This window comes from Antechinus flavipes, chromosome 5 (genome assembly GCF_016432865.1).
Source record: "Antechinus flavipes isolate AdamAnt ecotype Samford, QLD, Australia chromosome 5, AdamAnt_v2, whole genome shotgun sequence".
In the NCBI taxonomy this organism is placed as follows: Eukaryota; Metazoa; Chordata; class Mammalia; order Dasyuromorphia; family Dasyuridae; genus Antechinus; species Antechinus flavipes.
Window position 1 is genome coordinate 204,914,021 of NC_067402.1, and position 22,212 is coordinate 204,936,232.

The window sequence follows — 22,212 nt, forward strand, 5'->3', positions numbered from 1 at the left end:
GGAAAAAAAATCTCACATTTGATATATGCATTGGCAATAAGACAACTAATCAAAAGCCATATGATCCCATAAGGTGATTTGATTTTGTAGATTAAATGAACCACAAAAAACTCCAAAGATAGATAGTAATATAATATTGTAATATAATATAATATTTAAAAGATATCTTAATGTTCTTTTTTCTTCAGAGCTAGAGCTATCTACCCAAAAAGATAAATAACATTTTTTTTTAATTCACCAAATTTCTGGGGAAGGTAGATCTGAAAAAGACTTAGGATATCTTCTGAATGAAAGAATATTTCTATTTTTCAAAACCACACGGCATCTTTTCAAAAACATACCATATGCTAAGAAACATAGAAATTATTATAAATAAATTTAATATAATGTGGCTTGCTCTACCCCACTCTCTTGGGGCCAGGCTTATTATATTTCATCAGGTTTTGCCCATTTCATCCCTTTCTCTCTCCCATTGCCCCTGCTACCTGCTCTTTAGCTCCTGGGGTGATCTTTGCTGCCACCTGCTGGCTATCCTATGGAGTCCTCAGATGAGGTATCTTTCCCCATGATATGTTGTGCTATTTCTCTTTAATTTAGAGTTAACCTACAGACTTTTCTAAAAATTATTTATTTATTCATTAACACCTAAAAATAATAATAATAGCTTTTTATTTTTCAAAATACATGCAAAAATAGTTTTCAACATGCACCTTTGCAAAACCTCACGTTCCAAATTTTTCTTCCTTCTTTCCCCTTCCCTAGACAGTAAGTAATCCAATATAGGTTAAACATTTAATTCTTCCTTTTGTTTTAATTAAAGATTTTTATTTTCAAAACATAGGCAAATAATTTTCAACATTTACCCTTGCAAAACCTTGTGTTCCAAATTTTTTCTTCTTCCCTTCCTCCCTACCCCATCCCTAGAAGGCAAATTATCCAATGTATGGTAAACATGTGCAATTCTTCTATATATATTTCCATATTTATCACGCTGCACAAGAAAAATCAGATCAAAAGGGGAAAAAAAGAAGAAAAAACAAGCAAACAACGAAAAAGATGAGAATACTATACTTTGATCCAATAATTCTCTCTCTGAATGTGGATGGCTCTTTCTATCACAAGTATATTGGAATTGCCTTGAATCACCTCGTTATTGAAAAAATAAGCTCCAGTTTTTAGAAAGGTGAGACCTAAGGGGTCTAGTCAACAGATTAGGGGAAAATAACTTCACTCCCTAATTCTTCTTGACTGCTCCTTTTCAGTCCCTTTGCTGAATCCTCACATAGATCATTCCTTCCAACTATAGATGTCCTTGAAGATACTGTCTCTTGCCCTCTTCTCAATCCACGTCACTTGGTGATTTCACCAGCTTCTGTGGATTTTGTTACCATTTCTTGTTGATATTTCTCAAATCCACCTTTTCTACTCCATTCTTTCGGCTGACCTTTAACCTTGCTTCTCCCAACTGCCTTTCAGACATCTTGAACTGGATTTCTAGTAGATATTTTAAATCACAATCAAAACTGAATTCATGTTTTTCTCCCCAAACCCTCTTCCCCATCTTCTAACTTCCTTCAGTGCCAGCAGTTGGTGGTCCAGGGGAGAGAATGCCAGTCCTTAGATACTTACTAGTTGTGTGATCCTGGACAATGCATTTAACTTCTGTTTACCTGTTTCCTCAACTAAAATGGGATAATAGCAGTATTTACCTTGCAGAGTCATTTTAAGGATCAAATGAGATATTTGTAAAAAGTCCTCATTACAGCATCTCTGGTACATAGCAGATATTTATAAAAATGCTTTTTCCTTTTACCTCTTCTATTGTCATCTTTAAGAACTTTACAGGGGAACAATTTAGACAATAATAGCAAAACTGTCAAGGTAATGAACTTTGCAAGGTTGAGCAAGTTTGATCAACATAATGACCAATCACAATTGAAAAGAACTGATGAAATATCCATCCCTAAAGAGAGAAAGGGAGAGAGAGAGAGAGAGAGAGAGAGAGAGAGAGAGAGAGAGAGAGAGAGAGAGAGAGAGAGAGAGAGAGAGAGTGAGAGAGTGAGAGAGCGAGAGAGCGAGAGAGAGAGCAAGCTTGGTGGACTCAAGCATAGATTGAAGCACACATTCTTTTCTTAAATAAAAAAAATTGGGGGGAGGGGGCAAGGGACATGATTAAGTGCATAACTATACATATTTGTACTGGGTTTAGTTTTTTTTTTTTCTTTTAACTTTTCTTACCTTCTCAGTGGGTAAGGGAAGGAGAAAAGCATGAGATAATTCAGAATTGAAAATAAAATTGAATTTTTAAAAAAAGAAAATGAGGGAGATGCTTTTATGGCTATTCTACAGTGAGCTCAGGTGGTGATGCAGCCAGTATCCTGCAACTTTTCTCTTGGGATACTGAGGTTTGTCTTTTTCTTTTCCAGACAGAACAGGGGACTACTACAGTAGTCTTTCCTGAGAGATTGCATATTTTGATTGTGAAAGGTGTTGGAAGTGACATTTGCCACTAAATGCTACCAATTCATACCAATAGTGTCAGGTAAAATATTTGCATTTGATCAGTTTTCAGTGTAACACTCAGTGGATCCTGTCTTTGTCATATACTTTCTCATCATGACGACTCAAAATGACAAAATACTGACTCAAAGGCCATTTCAAAATGAATGTATCACTTTTTAAATTTCCTGTGACTTCAGGGGAAACCTTAGTTGAAATGTGTTTGAAATTCTGATTACATAGGAGCTAACACTTTTATAATCTAAATATTAAAAATAAACTAGTAAAAATTTAGTCTGTTTTGTACTCATGCCACCTAGTGTTTGTATTTAATACAATCTAAAAAGTTACTACAATTAATTAACCCCTGAAGGTCTAAGAACCATTTATGTATGAGTCACTAATTTTAAAAAAGCAACAATTTGAAGATGAGAATTAAATCAGTGAGGTCTGTAGTTTAATGAAAACGTGAATGTCCCAAGCTTTCATTTCATATTAAACTGTTCATGGACAGAACAGACTACTGAAAAAGAATCTGCATCCATGGGAGAAGGTAGCATGGTGGCCTTGACTTTCAAGGGATTCACAGATGAGTTAGAAAAGCTGAGCAATATCATTTGTGGTACAAGTCTGGTTTACAAAAGAATCAGTAGACTCCATGGATCTGTTCACTACCTTTCTCTGCAAACTCGTCTTTCCAGGTTTGTTATCTTTCACCCCAGATACATCATCCATTGTTCAATCTGTTTCTACCTCGGTATCTCTCCCACGCCACTCATGAGACCCTGAGATTGCTCCAATAGCTTTCCCACTAATTTGCTTTCCTCATCTCTCCCACCCTAATCTAGCTACCAAACTAATTTTCTTTTGAAAAGGTTTGGTCACCCCTATACTAGTGACTTTGCCACAAGGAGAAAATATGAAGTCCTTTTTGGCTTTTAAAGCTCTTAAGAACCTGGCCCCCACGACTTTCAACACTTTGTCATCTCCTTTCCCATCCCTGGACCTTCTAGGATACTCTATGCCCCTTTGGAGGGCCCTGACAGTGACTGTCCTAGAACTCTGCCTCTCATCCCCTTTCCCTAGCTCAAGCACTACCTTTCTACATAAAGTCCTTCCTGGGATCAGCTTCTTGGTGACCTCTTCTCCCCAGACTTGCCTTGTATTTAATAATTTGTATATTTTTGCTGCTGTTGCCTTGAGGCAACAGATGAAACAGTGATAATACATGAAGGAAATCGAGCAATGGAAAAGACCCAGGGCACAACTAGGTGGCACAGTGCATAGTGCCGGGCCTGGAGTCAATATTCATCTTCCCATGTTCAAATTTGGCCTCAGACACTTACTGCTGCCTGCCTCAGTTTCCTCTTCTGTAAAATGAGCTGGAGAAGGAAATGGCAAACCCTCCAGGATCTTTGCCAAGAAAATCCCCAATGGGGTCACGAGGAGTCAGACATGACTAAAAGTAGACATGCTGCCTTCCCCAGCGGTTATGTAATGGGTTGGGTTTTCTGGTCTCTCTGCCTAGCACCTGGCTGTGAGTGCTCAACAGTGCCTGATGGATGGATAGGAAGACATGCTAACCTATCAAGTACACATTCCCCATTTTCTTTAACTGGGACATAGCATTTAGTTGCTTTTCAGTGGCAATTATAAAAAGAGGGTAGGTTTTTAGTTCTCCTGCTCATCGGGTATTTGGCAATTTTTTTTTTTTTTTTGCAAAAATGAAGGGGATGACTCAAATAATGTGTGGTCCATCCCAGATCAAAAAATTCCTATTCTAAATCATGACATTAAGAAAGCTTCAGATTATCATTTACAAAAGTATATTTAGTAAAACAATCATTCACAAATTTAAATAACTCCATCAAGATTTATTTCATCTTCAAATATTTATTTACAAACTATATTCAAAAATGAAAATATGTTCTTCAACTTCTTAAGATAATGCCTAAGTAAATGAGAGGCAGTGGAGCCTAGTGGACAGAGTTGAAGACAAAGCCAGAAAGATCCGGGTTCTAGTCCCATCCCTGACACACACTAGCTGGAATCTTAGGCACGTTCACTCGGCTGCACTGGCAGAAGTTTCCTAGCCACATCGGTGAGTCTACAGGGTCAGTCCTTATTCCCTAAATGGGAACTAAGACACTGGTAATTCCTTGAAGAGACTTCTGGAGTGCGGCATTGATCTTACTCCATTAGAGAGAATACCAAGTCTCCCTTCAAAACTTAAGATGTGAAAATGCAGTTCAATCTTGTCCCAGGATCCTTGGAACTGTGCAGCTTACATGTGCAATCTCCTTAACACTGCTAAAAGCCCCTTCACGTCCATTACGGATCCAATGGTGACCAACATTCTTAAGTCTATGATCTTGACATGGAGGGATCATTGCAGACGAGGAAAAGTTCTCTTCTGTGGGTGACCGCTGTAGCACATACAAAACCAGCTTGAGCCTGCTGGAAGCAGGTTAAGTCCATTTTTTAAACCCTAATTCTACATTCTGAAAAAATACAAAATTTGTGCAAAAGCTATACTTTACAGTGAAAATTTCTCTCTAAAGTTACCAAGCTTTATACACAATGCAATTTAAAAAACAACAATAACAATAAACTAGAGGTTGTGCTTGAAGTCATAGGAATGCCCTCAATGGATCAGCAAAATGCCTATACAATGCACTTTATAATTACATATGCAGATTTTACATTCAAATTGTTTAAGAGATTCAAATTCTTGGAGTCTTTGCTAAGAAAGCACAACTCTGCCTGAAGTTTCTTTAAGAAACACAATAGCATTTGCTCCATTTTACAAACTCTCTTTATTCTCAGTTGCTTCCCTACTAAGTCTTTGTGAGATTCTTTTTTTATATCTCTTTAGTTTGATCATCTTCTTCAAGCTTCCTGATTTCATTTTTTAAACAATTGATAGTTTCACGACTTGCTTTTAATCTCTCTTTAAGTTCAGCAATTTCAAAGCTTGTTTTTTTCTTGGCAGCTTCTAATTTTTCTCTGGTTTTTACTTCAAGTTCAGCAACTGAAAAGAAAAAAAAAGATAAATCACTTTACTATTTTCATATGTTCAATACATGTCATGATTTTAGTACTATTTTCAGATAAAGGTTTTCCACAATTTTTCAGCAAATATGGGAAAATCAATCCTTCAATTTTACTTCACACTCAAAATGAGAAGATATTAAAGATGGGAATAGTTAATGTTAGAGGGAATGTGGGAACACAAGTGCATTTATACATTATTGGTGGAGCTGTGAACTGGTTCAATTATTCTGATAAATTATTGAGAATCATGCGAAGAGAGTGACTAAAATATCCTTTGACTTAAGAGATTCCACTTTGACTTTCCTAAGGAGGTCAATGACAAAAGAAAAGGTCCATATATATCCAAGTATTTGTGTAGCAAAGAACTAGAAACAAAACTAAACAAAGCCAATGCCTCTATCAGCCAGAGAATGGCTAAAGAAAACTGTACTGGGAAACTGAACTTCCTTTAACTCCCCTAATCTTAGCAGAAATTAATGGATTTAACTGTCCCTTGGATCCCACCTCTTCCAACCTTTTCCAACAAAATCCTGGTTTCATTAGTAATCATTTCATTTTGTCTCATGCATATCTACTCTACTGATTTCATTCCTTCAGCTTACACACGAGTCTATTTTACCTTTGAAACAGTAAGAAAAAGCTTTTACTTATTTTTCTTAACTCCTCAAGCTATCATTCCCCTTCCCTCTTCTGCTTTATTCTCAGATAGTAGTATCTTGTACTTGCTGCCTCTTTTTTTTTCACTACTCACTCATTCTCCAGCCCCTCGTAACCCGGTTCTGTTCACACCATTCTATGACCCTTATCAAATGGTCTTCTGACATCATCCTATTTGATTCCTCTGCAGCATAAAACACTGGATTATCCTCCCTTTTCTTAGCTCCCATGACCCCACTCTTATGCTTCTTGTTCTCTGATTCTTTCTCCTGTCTTTTACTAGCTCTTTCTCTTCTTGGCTCTAAAACATGAATCTACCCTCATGTTCCGTCCAAGTCTCTCCTTTGGAATTTCCAACCATTCACATGGTTCAATCCTTTTCTCAAAAATGTTACAAATCCTTAATTCCGGCCTCAACATTTCTCTAGGATTAGTACTGTACTTTCAGCTGCCTCCTGGCTCTCTCCACCAGGATGTCCAATCAGCACAAAAGGTCTAAAAAGAACCTTCCACATATTATTTCCCCAACTTCTCTATTGCTTTTAATGGCACTCTTACCCTTTCTGGTATACCAGGATGCTAACAGTTTTATTTAAGACATTGCTGTTTCTTTATCCCACACAAAACCAATAAATTGCCAAGTCTTGTTTATCTGTAGGCTCCTCCTTTTACTCCCATTGAAACTTTAGTTTAGTTTAATTTAAATCTTTTACTGACTAAAGTCTCTCCCCTTCTCAAATTCCCTTCTGTAAGTAATGTTAAGACACCACAGTGATGTCACTTGTCAATTAAAAAATATCCAGTGTTTTGATGCTTACTGAATCAGATCTATACTTCTAACTCTGACAGTCAAGGTGTTCTACAACTCACTCCAATTTATTTTTACAACTTTATTTCACATTTTTCTCCTTGTTGCATTCTGCATTGTAAATGAACTATTCTCCATCACCTGATCCCCTTCTATTTAGATGAATATAACTTTGAAAAGTTTTCATTGAATGGCACTGAAAATAAAGGTTTTCTTCTATGAATAGATATTTACTGTAGAGGTTCATCAATATGAGAAAGAAGTTACATTTTGAAATATTCTGGCTATAATGATGATTCAGAAAGGAAATGACCCATAATGTAAACAATACCTTTTATATCCATAGCACTTTTTACTATTTTAAGATGATCTCACACAAATATAATCTCACTTTATTCTTACAACAAATAGAGCAAATATAATCATTTCTATCTTGAGGGTGAGGAAACAAAAGCACAAAAATGATTAAAGGTTTATTCAAGGTCAAGGCAGAAATGGGACTAGAACCCATATCTTCTTTCCAGTCCAGTATTCTTTAAGGTTAATATAAAAACAGAATTAATTTTGTACAATGGAATATATTTTAATTCCCTATTTTACAATTCTCAAATGCAATTTCCCCAAACTATATGACAGCTGATGTAAATGAAAAAATGTTGTTTTCTATTCATAGGAGAGAAAATTATTATTTTGCTGGTTCAAGTTCTTTCTACAAAGAATTTTGAATTAGATATTGAAATACAACAAATGTTACGGTGAAGAGAGGTCATCAAAATTCATGTTAACGAAAGAGAAATACAAATAGAAAAAGCAGGAGGAAAATCCCAAGAAATTTGTCTTATGAATCTGACTTTTTGATGTCTAAAAGTATCATGGGGCAGCTAAATGTTACATTAGATGCCCTGACTTGAGGGCCAGGAGGACCTGAATTCAAATCTGGCCTCAGACACTTAACACTTACTAGCTGTGTGACCCTGGGCCAGTACTTAGCCCCAACTGCCTCACATAAAAACAAAAACAAACAATCCAAAAGTAGCACTACTTTGGGAGACATTTAGGATATACTGTGCTATATCTTAACACTCACATAATTTACTTAAATGAAGACTTTTTAATAAGCAATAATGACATGTAGCCTATTCAATACTTACATTCTGTTTCATGCTTATAGGCTCCTAAAGTTAGCTGGCGAGATGTCGTTAATAACTGTTGCATCATTGCTGTTGGATCTTGAAATATCTAGGAACAATAATAGAAGATAAACTTTTAAGTCTTTTCCTTCAAAAAAGATTTGAGCTTTCATCTTAAAAAAATTCTTACCATTTCATCATAGAACTCAGAAACCACAGTCTTTTTGCCCAGCATTGCATTGGTGTCTGACTGAAACAGCTTTAGTAAGTGATAAAGTGTTACCTATAAATAAAAATAGGTGACAAATAAGTATAATACTTTTCACTGTCATAAAAAAAAATTTAACAGTCCTGTGACTGCACTATGCAAAGACAGTGCCAGTACAACAAAACATTTACTTATGTAACTCTTTAGGATTGACAAATGCTTTACATAATTTTTTATGATCTTCACAACAACCGTGTAAGACAGTGTTATTATAATCTGTATTTTATAGATGAGGAAACTGAGACTGAGAGAGTTTTAATGAATTCAGGTCTTCCCATTCCCTATACCTGTAATGCCCTCTCTTCTCACATCTGCTTCTTATCTTCCCAGGTGTCCTTTAATAATTAGCTTAGCTCAAGTTCTACCTTTGCTTTTGGCCCTTTCTGATCAATGCCTGCTACTGCCACTACTTGCTTCCTCTGAGACAGAGACATACACATACACACACACACCCAAGACCTCTACATATAACGTATATTAGATATCTATACATATGCACATATATCTATTTACACACAGATATATACAGTTCTCTATATATGTGTATATAGACACATATCTATCTACATAATATAGAACTATATGCATATGCCTATATATAATATATTTATATATGTGCACACATAAACAGCTATATGATGTGTTTCCTTTAGAACATGATCTTCTTGAGAGTTGGGACAATTTCTTTTTTTTTTTTTTTAAATACAATGTCTAGACACAGAGTAAACTAATAAATGCTTATTTAAATGATTGGTTCAACTGATTGGGTATCCCAACATCAAGTCCATTGGTCTACTGACCATACCATGTTGAATTCTGGAATTTGTTCCACTGATTTAGTGAAAGAAATTACCTAATGTCTTTATACAATTTCCCTTTCTGTTAGAGAGTAACAGTGACACTTTCCTATTATGAAGCGAGGGAACGAAATCAGTAATGAATGATCTGTTAAAAGCCATTCAATTGTGAAAAGAGTTGATTAATAGTAAAAGAGAGTTAAATAGTAAAGATTAATATTGTTTTCAATCCCTTTGCCTTCAAAACGATAATCATGTCAACAGGTGATGGCAATTCCAGAGACAATGTTGAATCCACTGTTATATAATTTAATATATAATAATATGATAATAATAATAATAAAAACATTTGTATGGCATCTACTACATACCAAGCACTGTGCTAAATGCTTTACAAATAGCACTTCTGATCTTCATAACAACCCTGTGAACTACTTTACAGGCGAGGAAACCAAGGCAGATAGCATTTAGCAGATAGCAGGTCTCAGAGTAAAGATCTAAGGCTGGATTTGATCTTGGGCCTTTCAGTTCCCAGGCCTGGTTCTATTCACTGTTCTGTCAGCTGCCCCAAAATAGGTTTAAAAATTCCACATTACCAAGTTTTTTTTTTGTTGTTATTGTTTTTTTTTTTTTTAGCAAACAAATCAGGAATATTGGGGAAAACCCGGTAAAGATGAAATGTCTTTTATACATTATGTGTGATGCTGAAGTCTGCAGCTAAGTACATAACAAATGCTAATAAAATGAAAATGTCTTGTTTAAAATGAATAGCACATTTCTATAAAGAACAGAGGTGGCAAAAGTAATGAATTCTAGTCAAGTAGGTGATTGTGTCTGAGTTACACTCAAAGAGTGATCATAAGTCTACAATAAATTATTAATTATAATCAATAATTAATAATGGAAAACCAGTGAGACTAAGTAGCCATATCACTAACAATGCATATTCTACAACAAAGTATTAATGCTGGCATCAAGTAAAAAAATCATTAAAAATTTTATTTTAACTCCGGTCTATGATCTAAATTATTTGCTCACTCCTGAAAGAGAGGTATATTCAGTTTATATATGTATGTATGTATGTTTACAAACACATATTTAAAATCTTCATTGCCAAATATATTATTCTTTCCCCAACCACATTCCTTGTAATAAAAAGTAAACAGGAGAGAAACAGTTTGGCAAAACTAACCAACATATCAACTGAGAGTACCTGCAATGTCTAACAAGACTGCTTAATTAACATGGGGAGCATTTTTCAAAAAATGGTTCCACATTGTCAGCACACTGTGAAAATATCTGAATGAAGGGTCGGGAGGGAGTTGGCCTAGATCAGGTCTAAACCATTTTTGCACCATGAACCCCTATTGCAGTATGGTGATGTCTATGGGCCCCTTCTCAGAATGTTTGTTTTTTTTTTTTTTAAATCCATCCCTGGTTTCATGATATCTATTATTTTAGAACCCCTTTTATTCTTCCAGTTTTTAAATTTAATATTTTAAATGCCTCCCAATTACATGTGAAAACAATTTAACCCTCCTCTCCAATTTTGAGTTCCCAGAAAGAAGCAATTTGATTATATTATATGTGAAGTCATTAAACCAAAATTTTTAAAGTTACTTACAGGCCTCTCATTAGGATCAATGAAAAATATTTTGATGATTATTTCAAATTCACCCCAACCTGTTTCTGTAATTTCATATGGTGGCTTTGTAACAACTGAAAAAACAAAAACAAAAACAAAACAACCAATAATGTAAATGTAAACAATTGCTGGTTTTTTTTTTTTAATGTTACAAATTAAAAATCAAAATAATACCTCTTAAAGGATTGCCATAGCTTTCGTGCAATTTAAACTGGATTTTCTTCACATATGCTGACATATCCTAAAATATAAGCACAATGATAGATTATGTTCTACTATCTGCAAATTAAATGCATTAAGGGGATAGTAAACTGCACAGGCAATATTTTAATTTAAAAAAAAAATTAGTGCCTCCAAATACTTTTGGTTGAAAATACAATTTTTAATTGTATAGAAAAGTTAATGGTAAATAGCGTTGTCCTACAAAGAATTAGCCCCCAGTTAAACTATTTTAGAGTCCAGATTTGGAGGATAGGAAATTTACCTATATAAAATAATGCTCCCAGAAAAGAGCTATTGCCTAGAATTTTTCTAAAGGAAAAAAATTAGCAAAAATGAGTCATTATGTGCCTTATTAGGGTCTTGAGCTTTAACTTTTAGTAGAAATGACCATAAACCCCATATTTAATCATCCATAAACAAAATAAATGTATAGTGTAAGACCTGCTAAAGTAAACATGAATAGAGTAAACATAATTAATTTTGCAAAGAGGCAAATTTTGGCTCAAAGATGAAAAAATAAGAATAAGTGCTGCCTTAATAAGTTCTTTATCATTGGAAGACTTTTTATGGAGACTGGAGTTTTAGGATGTAGTAGAGGAAATTTGTGATTTAGCTCCTTAGGCTTGGTTAAGATATGAAGTCTTTACCAGCTCTAAGATTCCCAAGTCATTTGTTGCTTTACTTCTTAGGTTCCTTAACTATAAATTATTATGAAGTGTAAAGAGAACTGGATTCTAGTCTCTGCCACTATCTAGCTATGTGACCCCTAAAAAGGTCTTTACATTACTATGGGTCCCGTTTGGCCTGTTAAGAATGTTTAAGAATGCTATGTAACTATAAACCAAGTAGAATTGTTTTCTAACAAATATACAGGAACTTACAGATTCAAATGAATGCTATTTTCAGGCATTTACTCAAATGGATCAGCTATTGTTTAAAATGATTTTGAAATTCCTCTTTAAGAACTTTTTCCTGGAACACTTCTAAGTCCCAGTTTGCTTCATGGAGCTTCTGTAATTTCCCACTCCACTCTTCAAAATGATCATTTGTATTACTCATGCCACTCTATAAGTGACCTGGATTTCATCACAGGACTTATAATGACAACTATTTGCATGCTTTTCTCATTCCCTTTTTATTCTGCAAGCTCCAGAAGGGCCAATGTGTGGTCTTAGCACACACAAGACCTCGCAAGCACACATGCCTGTAAACTGTTGGCTGAATCTTTCCATCCCTATGAGTTCAGGTTAGCTTCTCCTCGCTGCCATTTCCCCTGCAATGGAGTAAATCACCCACAAACCCTGGAGAGCATGGCTACAAAAAGCATGAAAGAGAGCACCCCAGGGACAGAGATTAGATTCTTTATGACATTTCACCTACGCAATACTCTCCTATGATAATTTTTGATGATGGCTCTTAGCTTGAATTCTTAGGAGTTTGTTATGACTCTTTACTGTCTTGTGTCCTATTACAAGGGAAATGTAATTACGTTTATCTCACAACTGCTATGGCATCTAGCCTCTTCTTCCCAATGCCACCCAATTAGTGCAGGTCTCCATTCTCCCTTGTCCAAACACTGCAGTAGTATTGTAGCTGTTCCTTACTCTAATCAGAAAACCAGTGGTGGGGTTCCCACTGCCCCAGGGATAAATAAGCCTTTAAAGCTGGCACCCAAGACTGTCAATCTGGTCCTATTCTCCCAGCCCCCCTTTCCCAGCTTAATCTCACAATATTTCCATTATTATATCCTATGTTACAGCTATGAACTAGTCAGGTTCTAGCTGTCATTCTGCTCTGCCTTAGCAACTATCCTTTTGTTCATCTCATCCACCAGGCCTAGAAGGGTCTTTTCTCAGGTGTCCCTGATGAAATACTTACCTTTTAAAAAATAAAACTATCTTTTATGAAGATTGTTCCCCATCCCTCTCAGTTGTAACTTTAAAGTTTTTGTATGAGCTCTTGTCCTAGTACTTACTGTCTAAAATATATTAACTTTATTGCTGTATAAGACTGTAAACTTGAGAACACTGACCATTTCTGATTCCTTTCTTGTACTTCAAATACCCAGCACAAATGGCTTCCAAGGTCCTTCATGAAATAGCACTCTCTTACCTTTCCTATCTTTTTACACCTGTACCCTGAGAGGTTCTCTCAGACACAGTGGCCCTGGCTTTCTGCTGTTGCATAAACAGTGCACTCCATCTCTCAGTCCCAAACATTCTCTCTGGTTGTCCCTGGGATCCTGGGATGCTCTCTTATGTCTGCCCACCACCTTCCCTGGCTTCCTTTAAGTCTCAGTTGAAATCCCTTGTTCTGCAGGAAGCGTTCTCCCCAACTCCTCCTAATTCCAGTGGAATTTCCCAGGTAATTATTTCCAATTTATCCTGAATCTGACCTGTTTGTACATATTTGTTGTTTGCTCTCTCTAACCTTCTTTTGCCTTTTGATATCCCCAGAGCTTAGCAAAGTTTCTGGCACATAGCAGGTCCTTAAGTATTTACTGACAGATTGACATAATTTGTCCTAAATAAGTGTTTAGCAAATTTTAAAGTGTCATTATAGATAGCAGGTTAAGATGACTGCTTGAATAGTTTCAGATGAGCCTGGCTTTCTTTTATATATGTTCTGCAACAGAGATCTCAAACAAGCACCAGATTGAACAATGATCAGAAAATTAAAAGAGTAAGTAAGAGAAGGGTTCCCATCTACCTAGGACTACACAAAAAACCCAGAAGCCTTTGGGAGCCGTGAAAGGAGTTCCACTATCAAAGCTAGAGCACATACAAGAGAACGATCCAGAAGAGCAAGAAGTGCTGTGGTGATCAAGAAACCTCTACTAGCATTCTGACGATAATTCAGGGAAGAGAGGGCTCAAAATGGGGCTCTCTAGAAGTTTGCAACTTTAAGCACAGACCAATTGGAAATTGAGGTCAGGACCAAAAGGAATCTGCCTACCTAATCGAGAGTTCAGGAGAGTAACTCCACAACAACCAAAAGTAGAGGAAAAAAAAATCTTGGCTACAAGGGGTACAAAAGTACCTTGGAGAAAGGAAGTGAAATTTTAAAAATTCAGTGAAACAAGGGCCATGGTATAAAGAATGGAGAGATAAATATATAAATTAGAACAGAAGATCTTATCCAATCAAGAGACTCCATGAAAATTATTAGACTTGAGAACAAGGACTACTTTTTGCCTTTTTTGTCTCTTCAGTGCTTAGCACAGTGCCTGGCTAAATTAGCTTGCTGGCCAATTGAATCAAGTAGAAATCATTAATACCATGACATAATAAATATTAGAACAAAATAAAAAAAAATTTAAAGTTATCTATACTTTTTAAAAAGCCTGGAATACGAGAAATAATTTAACTTCTCAAAAGTCATGATCAATTAAAAAAAACAAACAAACATGGATTCTATATTTAAGAAATTAGGAATGAAAACAGCCTAAACCTATCAAAATCAGAAAACAAAATTAAAAACAGAAAGAATTCAATTACTTCTTTTTTTTTTTTGATAACTTTTTATTGATAGAACTCATGCCAGGGTAATTTTTTACAACATTATCCCTTGCATTCACTTCTGTTCCGATTTTTCCCCTCCCTCCCTCTACTTCCTCCTCCAGATGGCAAGCAGTCCTTTCCATGTTGAATAGGTTACAGTATATCCTGGATACAATATATGTGTGCAGAACCGAACAGTTTTCTTGTTGCACAGGGAGAATTGAAAGAATTCAATTACTTCTTAAAAGAAATTTCAAAATGAAAATTCCCAGAAATTTAGAAACCAAAATCTAGAATTTCTAAATTATAAACAAAAATTAATGCAACTATCTGAAAAGATAAAAATCCAGCCATGGAACTATAGTAAATATTGCACAGAACTTTGCAGCTGCTACTCTAATGGAGAAGAAATCTTACACTGATATTCCAAAAGGCAAAAGACAAATGTATATATAATTAAGAATAAATTGCTGAATATAATTACAGCATGGGGAGGGGAGGGAATGACCATTTAATAGAACAAAGGACTTTTCAAGCATTTTTGATGAGAACTCCCCCCAAAAAAACATGTCATCCCTCTTCTTTCCCTTAATCCCCTTAAAAGTCAAATTGTGAACTTCTTAAAGGCAGAGACTGTCTTTTGTCTTTTTTATACTTAGCATAATGGCTAGTCATTTCTGACTGAGGTAGGATTTCCAGATTCCAGCTACTGGAGATAAGGACTCCAAAAAATAATTTTTCAGGAATGCTAGAAATCAGAGTGGCAGCAATTTGACTAAACTAATATCTAATACCATATAACAAGTTCCAAATAGATACATAACCTATATATAAAATGTCACATTACTAACAAATTAAAGTATGGAGATACTTTTCACAAGTATGGATAGGTGAGGAGACACTTTTCACAAATTTAAATGGAGAAAAAGTTCTTGAGCAAATAAGGGCCAGAGAAGATCACAGGAGATCTTCAGTACAAGCAAGATCAAAGTGGTCTGAATTAGAAGGGAAACAATTAACCAGGGGAAAAAAACCTAGGAAATTTCTCTGAGAAAGGCCTGATGTCCATGGTATATAGGGAATTGATCTAAATATCTAAATGACAAGCATTCCCCAACAGATATATATGGTCAAAAAATATAGACAATTCTCAAAAGAAAGGCAAACTATCAACAGCCAAATTAAAAAAAAAAAAAAATGCTCCAAATAATGCACAGTTAAGAGAAGTGCAAATTACACAAACTTTGAGGTTTTATCTTCAGCTGGACAAAGATAACAAAAAAAGGGGAAAGAACTAAGGCAGTGATTATTGATCTTTCCTGTTACAGTAACATTTTATATCCATTCTCTGTAGTCAGGAAGCTCATCAAAATTTGTAAATCTTTTCACAGTGTTTTTTCTTTATGATTTTCCGATATAGACTGTTGTCCTGTTGATACTCACATTACTCCTAGGTGTTCATACTAGTCTTCCCAGATTACAACCTGTTTTGCTATTTCTTATGGTGTTTATTCCTAAGCTATATTTTCCATTCAATTTATTATTTGATACAGATTAGTTTCCACTTTTTTACTTTTAACAAAAAATGCTTCTACAAATCATTTCTATTAAACTGCAAATTATAAGCCCTGGGGTGCTTTACTTTGCTTATTTATTTACCAACTATAATTATTTTGATAGAATAAGAAATACAGAGCTAGGGAAAACCTATGTAATCAAAACTACAAAAAAAACTTCCTAAGGAAATTCTTGCGTTAATTGATGACGTAAAGAGCATAACTATAATTATAAAGTGTGACCACATTAATCATCTTTGTATTAAAATATAATGAGCTGCCCTGAGTTTATGATGTAAAAGGGCTAGCTTGAGCCAAGAGCCTGCTTGAGTAAAAAGGCACTGCCCAGCACAACTAGCCCAATTGCACCATATATAAATTAAGAGACCTATAAATAACTGTGAATTGTATCTTGAGGTCTCAGACAATACACCCCATTTTTATTTTTTATTTTTATAAAGGTTGATTTCTTTGCCCAGAAAAGCTTCCCACTTTCTTTCTTACATTATCTAGCCCCGCCCCCCATTTATAGATTTAGGATTTGTTTCGCTATATTTACTTGTTATAGAGAAGGTTTGTTTGTTTTTAATCAAGAGTAAAGGGTTAGGAGGGAGAAGTTAGCTAGTCGTAACAGTAATGTTCTTCTTCCTAATCCCCAGGGGAAACAGTTATCACTAAGGCATTTTTTTTTTTAATGTAAAGAAAAGAGTTCAGACAAAAGCAGGTAGGAGAGTTTTAAACTATCATTCTGAATTATATACCTGAAAAAAACAAAAACTAAACTAAAACCCCAAATAAAAACAAACATGATTAGTATTTCATACACTATTCTTTTATCCTTTTCTTTGTATATGTAAATATATGTGTATATATTATACACACGTATAATACATTAGCATTTTCTAGCACTTTACAAATAGTGTTGCATTTTATTTTATACTTATAACAATATGCATGTGTTATACATACACATACGTATGAATAGATATCCATATATGTATATATACTATATATGCATGTATTGTATACTATATATACATACATTGTATCTATGTATGTATGAAAACATTCATGTTTATTACTGTAAAATTTAAAGTAACAAAAAATTTAATTAAAATTCATCTTAAATGTTGTAAATTTGTAATATGGATATAATAATGGATATGCAAGATAGATTAACATCACCATAAAGGAAAATAACTAAGGTGAAGACTATATATATTTTCCTAATTTGGATATTTTTTAAAATGTGGACATATTTTAAATTTTTATTGTTCCCACCATCCTAATTTCACATTTGTAGAAATTTAGTATTTCAAAGTTGTTTCCCAATGTAAAACTGAAGCCAATGTTTTAAGAATTATGCTACTATACAAATAATACCTTATCACATTTTAAAAAATATATAAAACAGCTGCAGGCAGGGAATACTTTACAAACCCCAAACTTTAGATTAATATAGTTAGTGGCAATATTCATACAAATAGTAATATCATAACCTTTGGGTAAGTTAAAAATTGTCCTTCCATGAAAATGACACACTAAAAATGTATGACTTTAAGAACTTTCTTTAAGTCATTTCAATGAAAATAAATTTTAAAAACTGCTATAATTATTTATATAAGATAAAAATATTTCTCTTACCTCATTTCGGTATGGTTTTACATATACTGTCCATTGATGAGTGTGACCATCTTCTTCTCTTTTCTTTCCAAAATAACGAGCAACATTGCCATAAACTATAGGTTTAACAATAGTAACCCCCTAAAAAAGAAATTATTTTAAAACTCACTAAACATTATATAATGACTCAGAAATTAATAAAAGACAAAAGTCCTAATTATATACTTATACCTACAAGGGGTCTAATAATTCAATGTTAACAATTTCATTTTCTTATAGTACATCAGTTTATATAAATATTTATAATACACAAAGTTATACATTATACTAGACAGAGTTTTTTCTGGAAAATGTGTTATAATTGTACAAAACACTTTGAATGTGAAAAGGAATAATTATTTAAATGCTATTTTTAAAACTCTTGACTGCTATTTTACTGTTACTTGCCAGTTTAAACCAATTCAACACAAATGGAAATAATTGAGCTTATGAAATTGATTAGATAATGAAAACGCAACAAAGTCCCCCCCCAAAAAAAAAAAAAAAAAAAAAACCTTAAACAATAAAGATAGCAGGCGCAGCAAGGTGGCACAATGGACAGAGCACCAGCCTTGAAGTCAGGGAGGACGGGAGTTCAAATCTGACCTCAGTCACTTAACACTTCCTAACTGTGTAAGCCTGGGTAAGTCACTTAACACCAATTCTAACCTCAGCAAAAAACCAAAAAAACAAAACAAAACAAAACAAAAAACAATAAACGCAACAGGAGGCAGTTAGATGACACAGCTAATAAAGTGATAGACTTGGAATCAGGAACAACTGAGTTAAATCAAAAGCCTTAGATAACTAGCTGTGTAATTTTGGGCAAAATCACTCTGTTTCGACTTACTTCATTTGTAAAATGGTGATAATAGCATCTACCTTCTAGGGTTGTTACGAATATAAAATAAAATGCCACACTATTTGTTAAGTGCTTCACAAAACTTAAAGTGCTATAGAAATGCTAATTATTATAAGCTTTTGATTACATGTGATTCTGAAACACTATGTTATAATATGTTTGTGGAAAGTAAAGCATACTAAGTGACCAAAATTCCATCATTGTAGGTTAAATACAGGCTGTTTTTGCAGCCTTTACCATCATCAAACATTTAACAAGTTCACACTTGTTATTATGCATTCTATCAGCCATTGAAACAGCTCCTCACCACAAGATTCAGTCAATTGCTTAATGTCCTTGCTATATTTTAACACAAGCTGGGTAGGATGTAGTGGGGAGGGGTGGGATGATAAAACAAGCAAATACCTTAAAATTCTGATAATCTTCCAGTAAGAAGAATCAATCAAGAATGTATTAAGTATCTACTATGTACCAGGAGCTGGGGACAGGAACTTATAATCTGTGATTTCATTGGTCAGGGAATTCCTTGATCAAAACAAATCATCTTCTTAGTAACTTTTAATGTGGATAGAGATATATGTTCATATTTAATCATATTGATTGGGGGTGGGAAGGGCATCACTTCTATGATTTCATTAACATATGGAACTAAGGGTAAGGAAATGCTCTCAATCCGTGCAGGTCAGCACCTACTCAGAAACTTTTAATCTTAAGGGTTTCCGAAGGCACTGTGACTAGAATTCTCTTTACATTTATTTTGAATATATACTTTTATATTAGGTTCACAGATTTAAAACTGAAAATTAGAGTTGCCTGAGACACTGAGATGTCAAGTACCTTTCCCCCAGCATTTATTTTCTTTGTGTTTATTCTGTATATTCTTGTAATACAGATCCATAGATTTGGAGCTGGAAGGGACCTTTATTTTTATTGTTCAGTTGTGTCCGACTCTTTGTGACCTCTCACAGGGGTGTGACCCCCTCTTTGGGGTTTTTTGGGCAAAGATTCTGGAATGGTTTGACATTTCCTTTTCCAGATCATTTTACAGATGAAGAAACTGAGGCAAACAAGGTTAAGTGACTTGTCCAGGGATCACACAACACAGTTTAGTGTCTGAGGCTGAATCTGGACTCATGAATATGAGTCTTCCTGACTCCAGGTGTGGAATTCTATCCACTGTAACAATTAGCTGAGGTGGCCCTCAAATCTTAATCCTTTATTTTAGATAAGTGAAATATTTATTAAAGACTTACTATGTGTTAAGTACTATTGGGGATACAAAGAAAAAAAGACAGTCCCTGACCTCAAGAACTTTACCTTCTTTCTAACTGGGTAATCAGCACATGTAGAAAGCTCTGAATAGTTCTTTATGCTAGCACCCCTTCATTAATGTCATTTCCACAGGCAAGATCGTAGTTTCTGATGTTGAAGCATTTGATAGTACCAAGGACTTTGAAAACTAAAGCTGACTTAAAATTTAAATGACTTATTTGGGACGCAAGATTTTGAACTCGGCTTCCTTTCTCCTAAATTCAGCCTTCTAATTCACTGAACCACTTATACCTTCCTTACCTCCTCAGTTAAAATATAAGTTGATTGCTGCAATATGAAAAGTCACTTTCTGTCTGCCTCAGTTTCCTCCTCTGTAAATTGGGAATAACAGTAGCATCTTACCTTCACAGGGTTGTTTGGAAGATCAGCAGAGTTAATATATGTAGAGTGCTTTAAGTATTTGCAAAGTATTTTATTATTGTTAATAATAAAAAATAAGCAAATGCTACTATAATTAATAAAATTACCAAAAGATAAGTAAATGCTATTATTAATAAAAATTACTAAGATAAATTCTAGCTATTATTAACAAAGATTACCAATAAAATACAAAAAGATAAAGCAATGCTAAGTATTATTAATAAAAATAACAAACGGTAAATGGTAGCTATTAATAAAAATTAATAAAATATCAGAAGATAAATAATTCTAGCTAGTATTGATTAAAATATTCTTTATATTAATAAATAATGTAACGTCATAATTTCGTCATAAAATATAACTAATAAAAATATCAAAAGATAATAAATGCTAGTTATTCTTATTAATCAAAAATAGGGTCTGAGCGCAGTTGGAAGCACCGGTAGCTCTATACCACCCCGTGCTCAGCGAGGGGGTTATTTCATTTATTATACCTGCCTCCTCGACGCCCAGCACAGGGCTAAGCGCAGAGGAGGCACCAAACTAAAGCTGGACGGTTGACATTAAGTGTCAAGAGAAGAGCCTCCTCGACTGCTCCTCCATGCGGCCACCCACAGGTATAAATACAGAGAAGCCTTGGCTGAAATTAAAAGACTGGGGGAGGAGTCGGAACGGTTGAACCGGAAGGAAAACAGCAGGGGCAGCTCTCCCCACCCCAAGCCTCATTTTTTCATCCCCCCGATCCTTCTCCCAGTCATTTCCGCTACCCTCCCCCCCACCACCCAGCCGACACTAACCTTCACTCTCCCGCCGGAGTCAGGCCCAAATTCGGCCATTCTCTTGAACATATTGCACCGGGGGAGAAGCCGCCGCCGCTACTGCCGCCGCCGCCGGGGAGAGAGGGCCGGGGCCCCTCAGCGGCGCCGAGCGCTCCTCCCGCCCGGGCCTCGTTGTCTGCCTAGTCCGAGAGGAGGCGAACCACTGGGGCCCGAGGGGCCGCGAGCCCGCTTGCTTGGCTGGGCAGCGCGTTCTTTAGGCCCATCCAGTCCCGCGAGAGCGGGAAGAAGATGGGGGAGGAGGAGGAGGAGGAGTGGGTGAAGGGAGCCGCGCGTGCCCGGGCGCGCGCCCTTCTGCGGCTAGCGGCGTGCCACTGCGTCTGCGCGGGCTCGCTGCGTCGTCGGTGTCACTGCGTCTGCGCGGGCTGAGACGAGAAAGGCGTGAACTAACAGTTCTAACCACGCTTTACTTTTATCCCCTTGTTTAATTCTCCTAACCCTGGAAGGTGGCAGGAGTTTGGGAGTAGTTTATTATCTCCATTTTGCAGATGAGAAAACTGAGGCAGACATTAAATAACTTGCCCAACTACTCTGGTGTCTCCGATTTATCGATTGCCCTAAACCACGATAAGGAGCACGGGGCAGAACGTATCGCCCCCTCGTGGTGCCAGGCGGGAGCTCAGCCTCTTGTTTACCCTAGAGGAAAGGGGAAAAATAAATGCTCTTCTCCCGCTCTACTGACGGCCTTGATAATTTATTTTAGGTCACGCTCTAGAGGCGTGCTGATAAATATCTAACAAATGTCTCTCAAATACACTGAAAGTTAATCACGTTTCAATATATGAGCTGTCTCCTGCGCACCATTCCCCATACATTTACTGAAATTTATTCATTGTTTAAATAAATGTTGAGTTTAATTGACCCTGTTATGTGTTACTGAGCTTTTATTTGTGTCATGACTCCCTCTTTTCAGTCTGGTGAAGCATTCAAAAAATGATAAATATACAAAACAAGATACTTAGTATTACAAAAGAAACCAATTGTATTGAAATGCAATTATCAAAAATATTTCTGTGCTTCAGGT

At 35.5% G+C, this 22,212-nt stretch overlaps 1 protein-coding gene across 1 annotated transcript; it reads right to left on the minus strand.

Annotated features, from left to right (window-relative positions):
• Positions 1 to 4,352: 4,352 nt before the first annotated feature.
• YEATS4 (YEATS domain containing 4) lies at positions 4,353 to 22,023 on the minus strand. Its single transcript, XM_052001467.1, has 7 exons — positions 21,150 to 22,023; positions 17,781 to 17,900; positions 11,033 to 11,099; positions 10,838 to 10,932; positions 8,339 to 8,431; positions 8,170 to 8,257; positions 4,353 to 5,530 (listed from the first exon to the last, which is right to left on the minus strand). Exons 1-7 carry the CDS (start codon positions 21,198 to 21,200, stop codon positions 5,361 to 5,363), a joined length of 684 nt encoding a protein of 227 aa, XP_051857427.1. The 5' UTR covers positions 21,201 to 22,023; the 3' UTR covers positions 4,353 to 5,360.
• Between the last annotated feature and the right edge of the window lie 189 nt (positions 22,024 to 22,212).

Excerpts from the sequence above, each read along its gene's own strand:
- YEATS4 (XM_052001467.1), bottom strand. The coding sequence starts at position 21,200 with ATGTTCAAGAGAATGGCCGAATTTGGGCCTGACTCCGGCGGGAGAGTG. Across the intron at positions 8,258-8,338 it reads CTGAGTTCTATGATGAAATG|ATATTTCAAGATCCAACAGC; the intron begins GTAAGAATTTTT and ends TATTGTTCCTAG. Across the intron at positions 5,531-8,169 it reads CTATAAGCATGAAACAGAAT|TTGCTGAACTTGAAGTAAAA; the intron begins GTAAGTATTGAA and ends TTTTCTTTTCAG.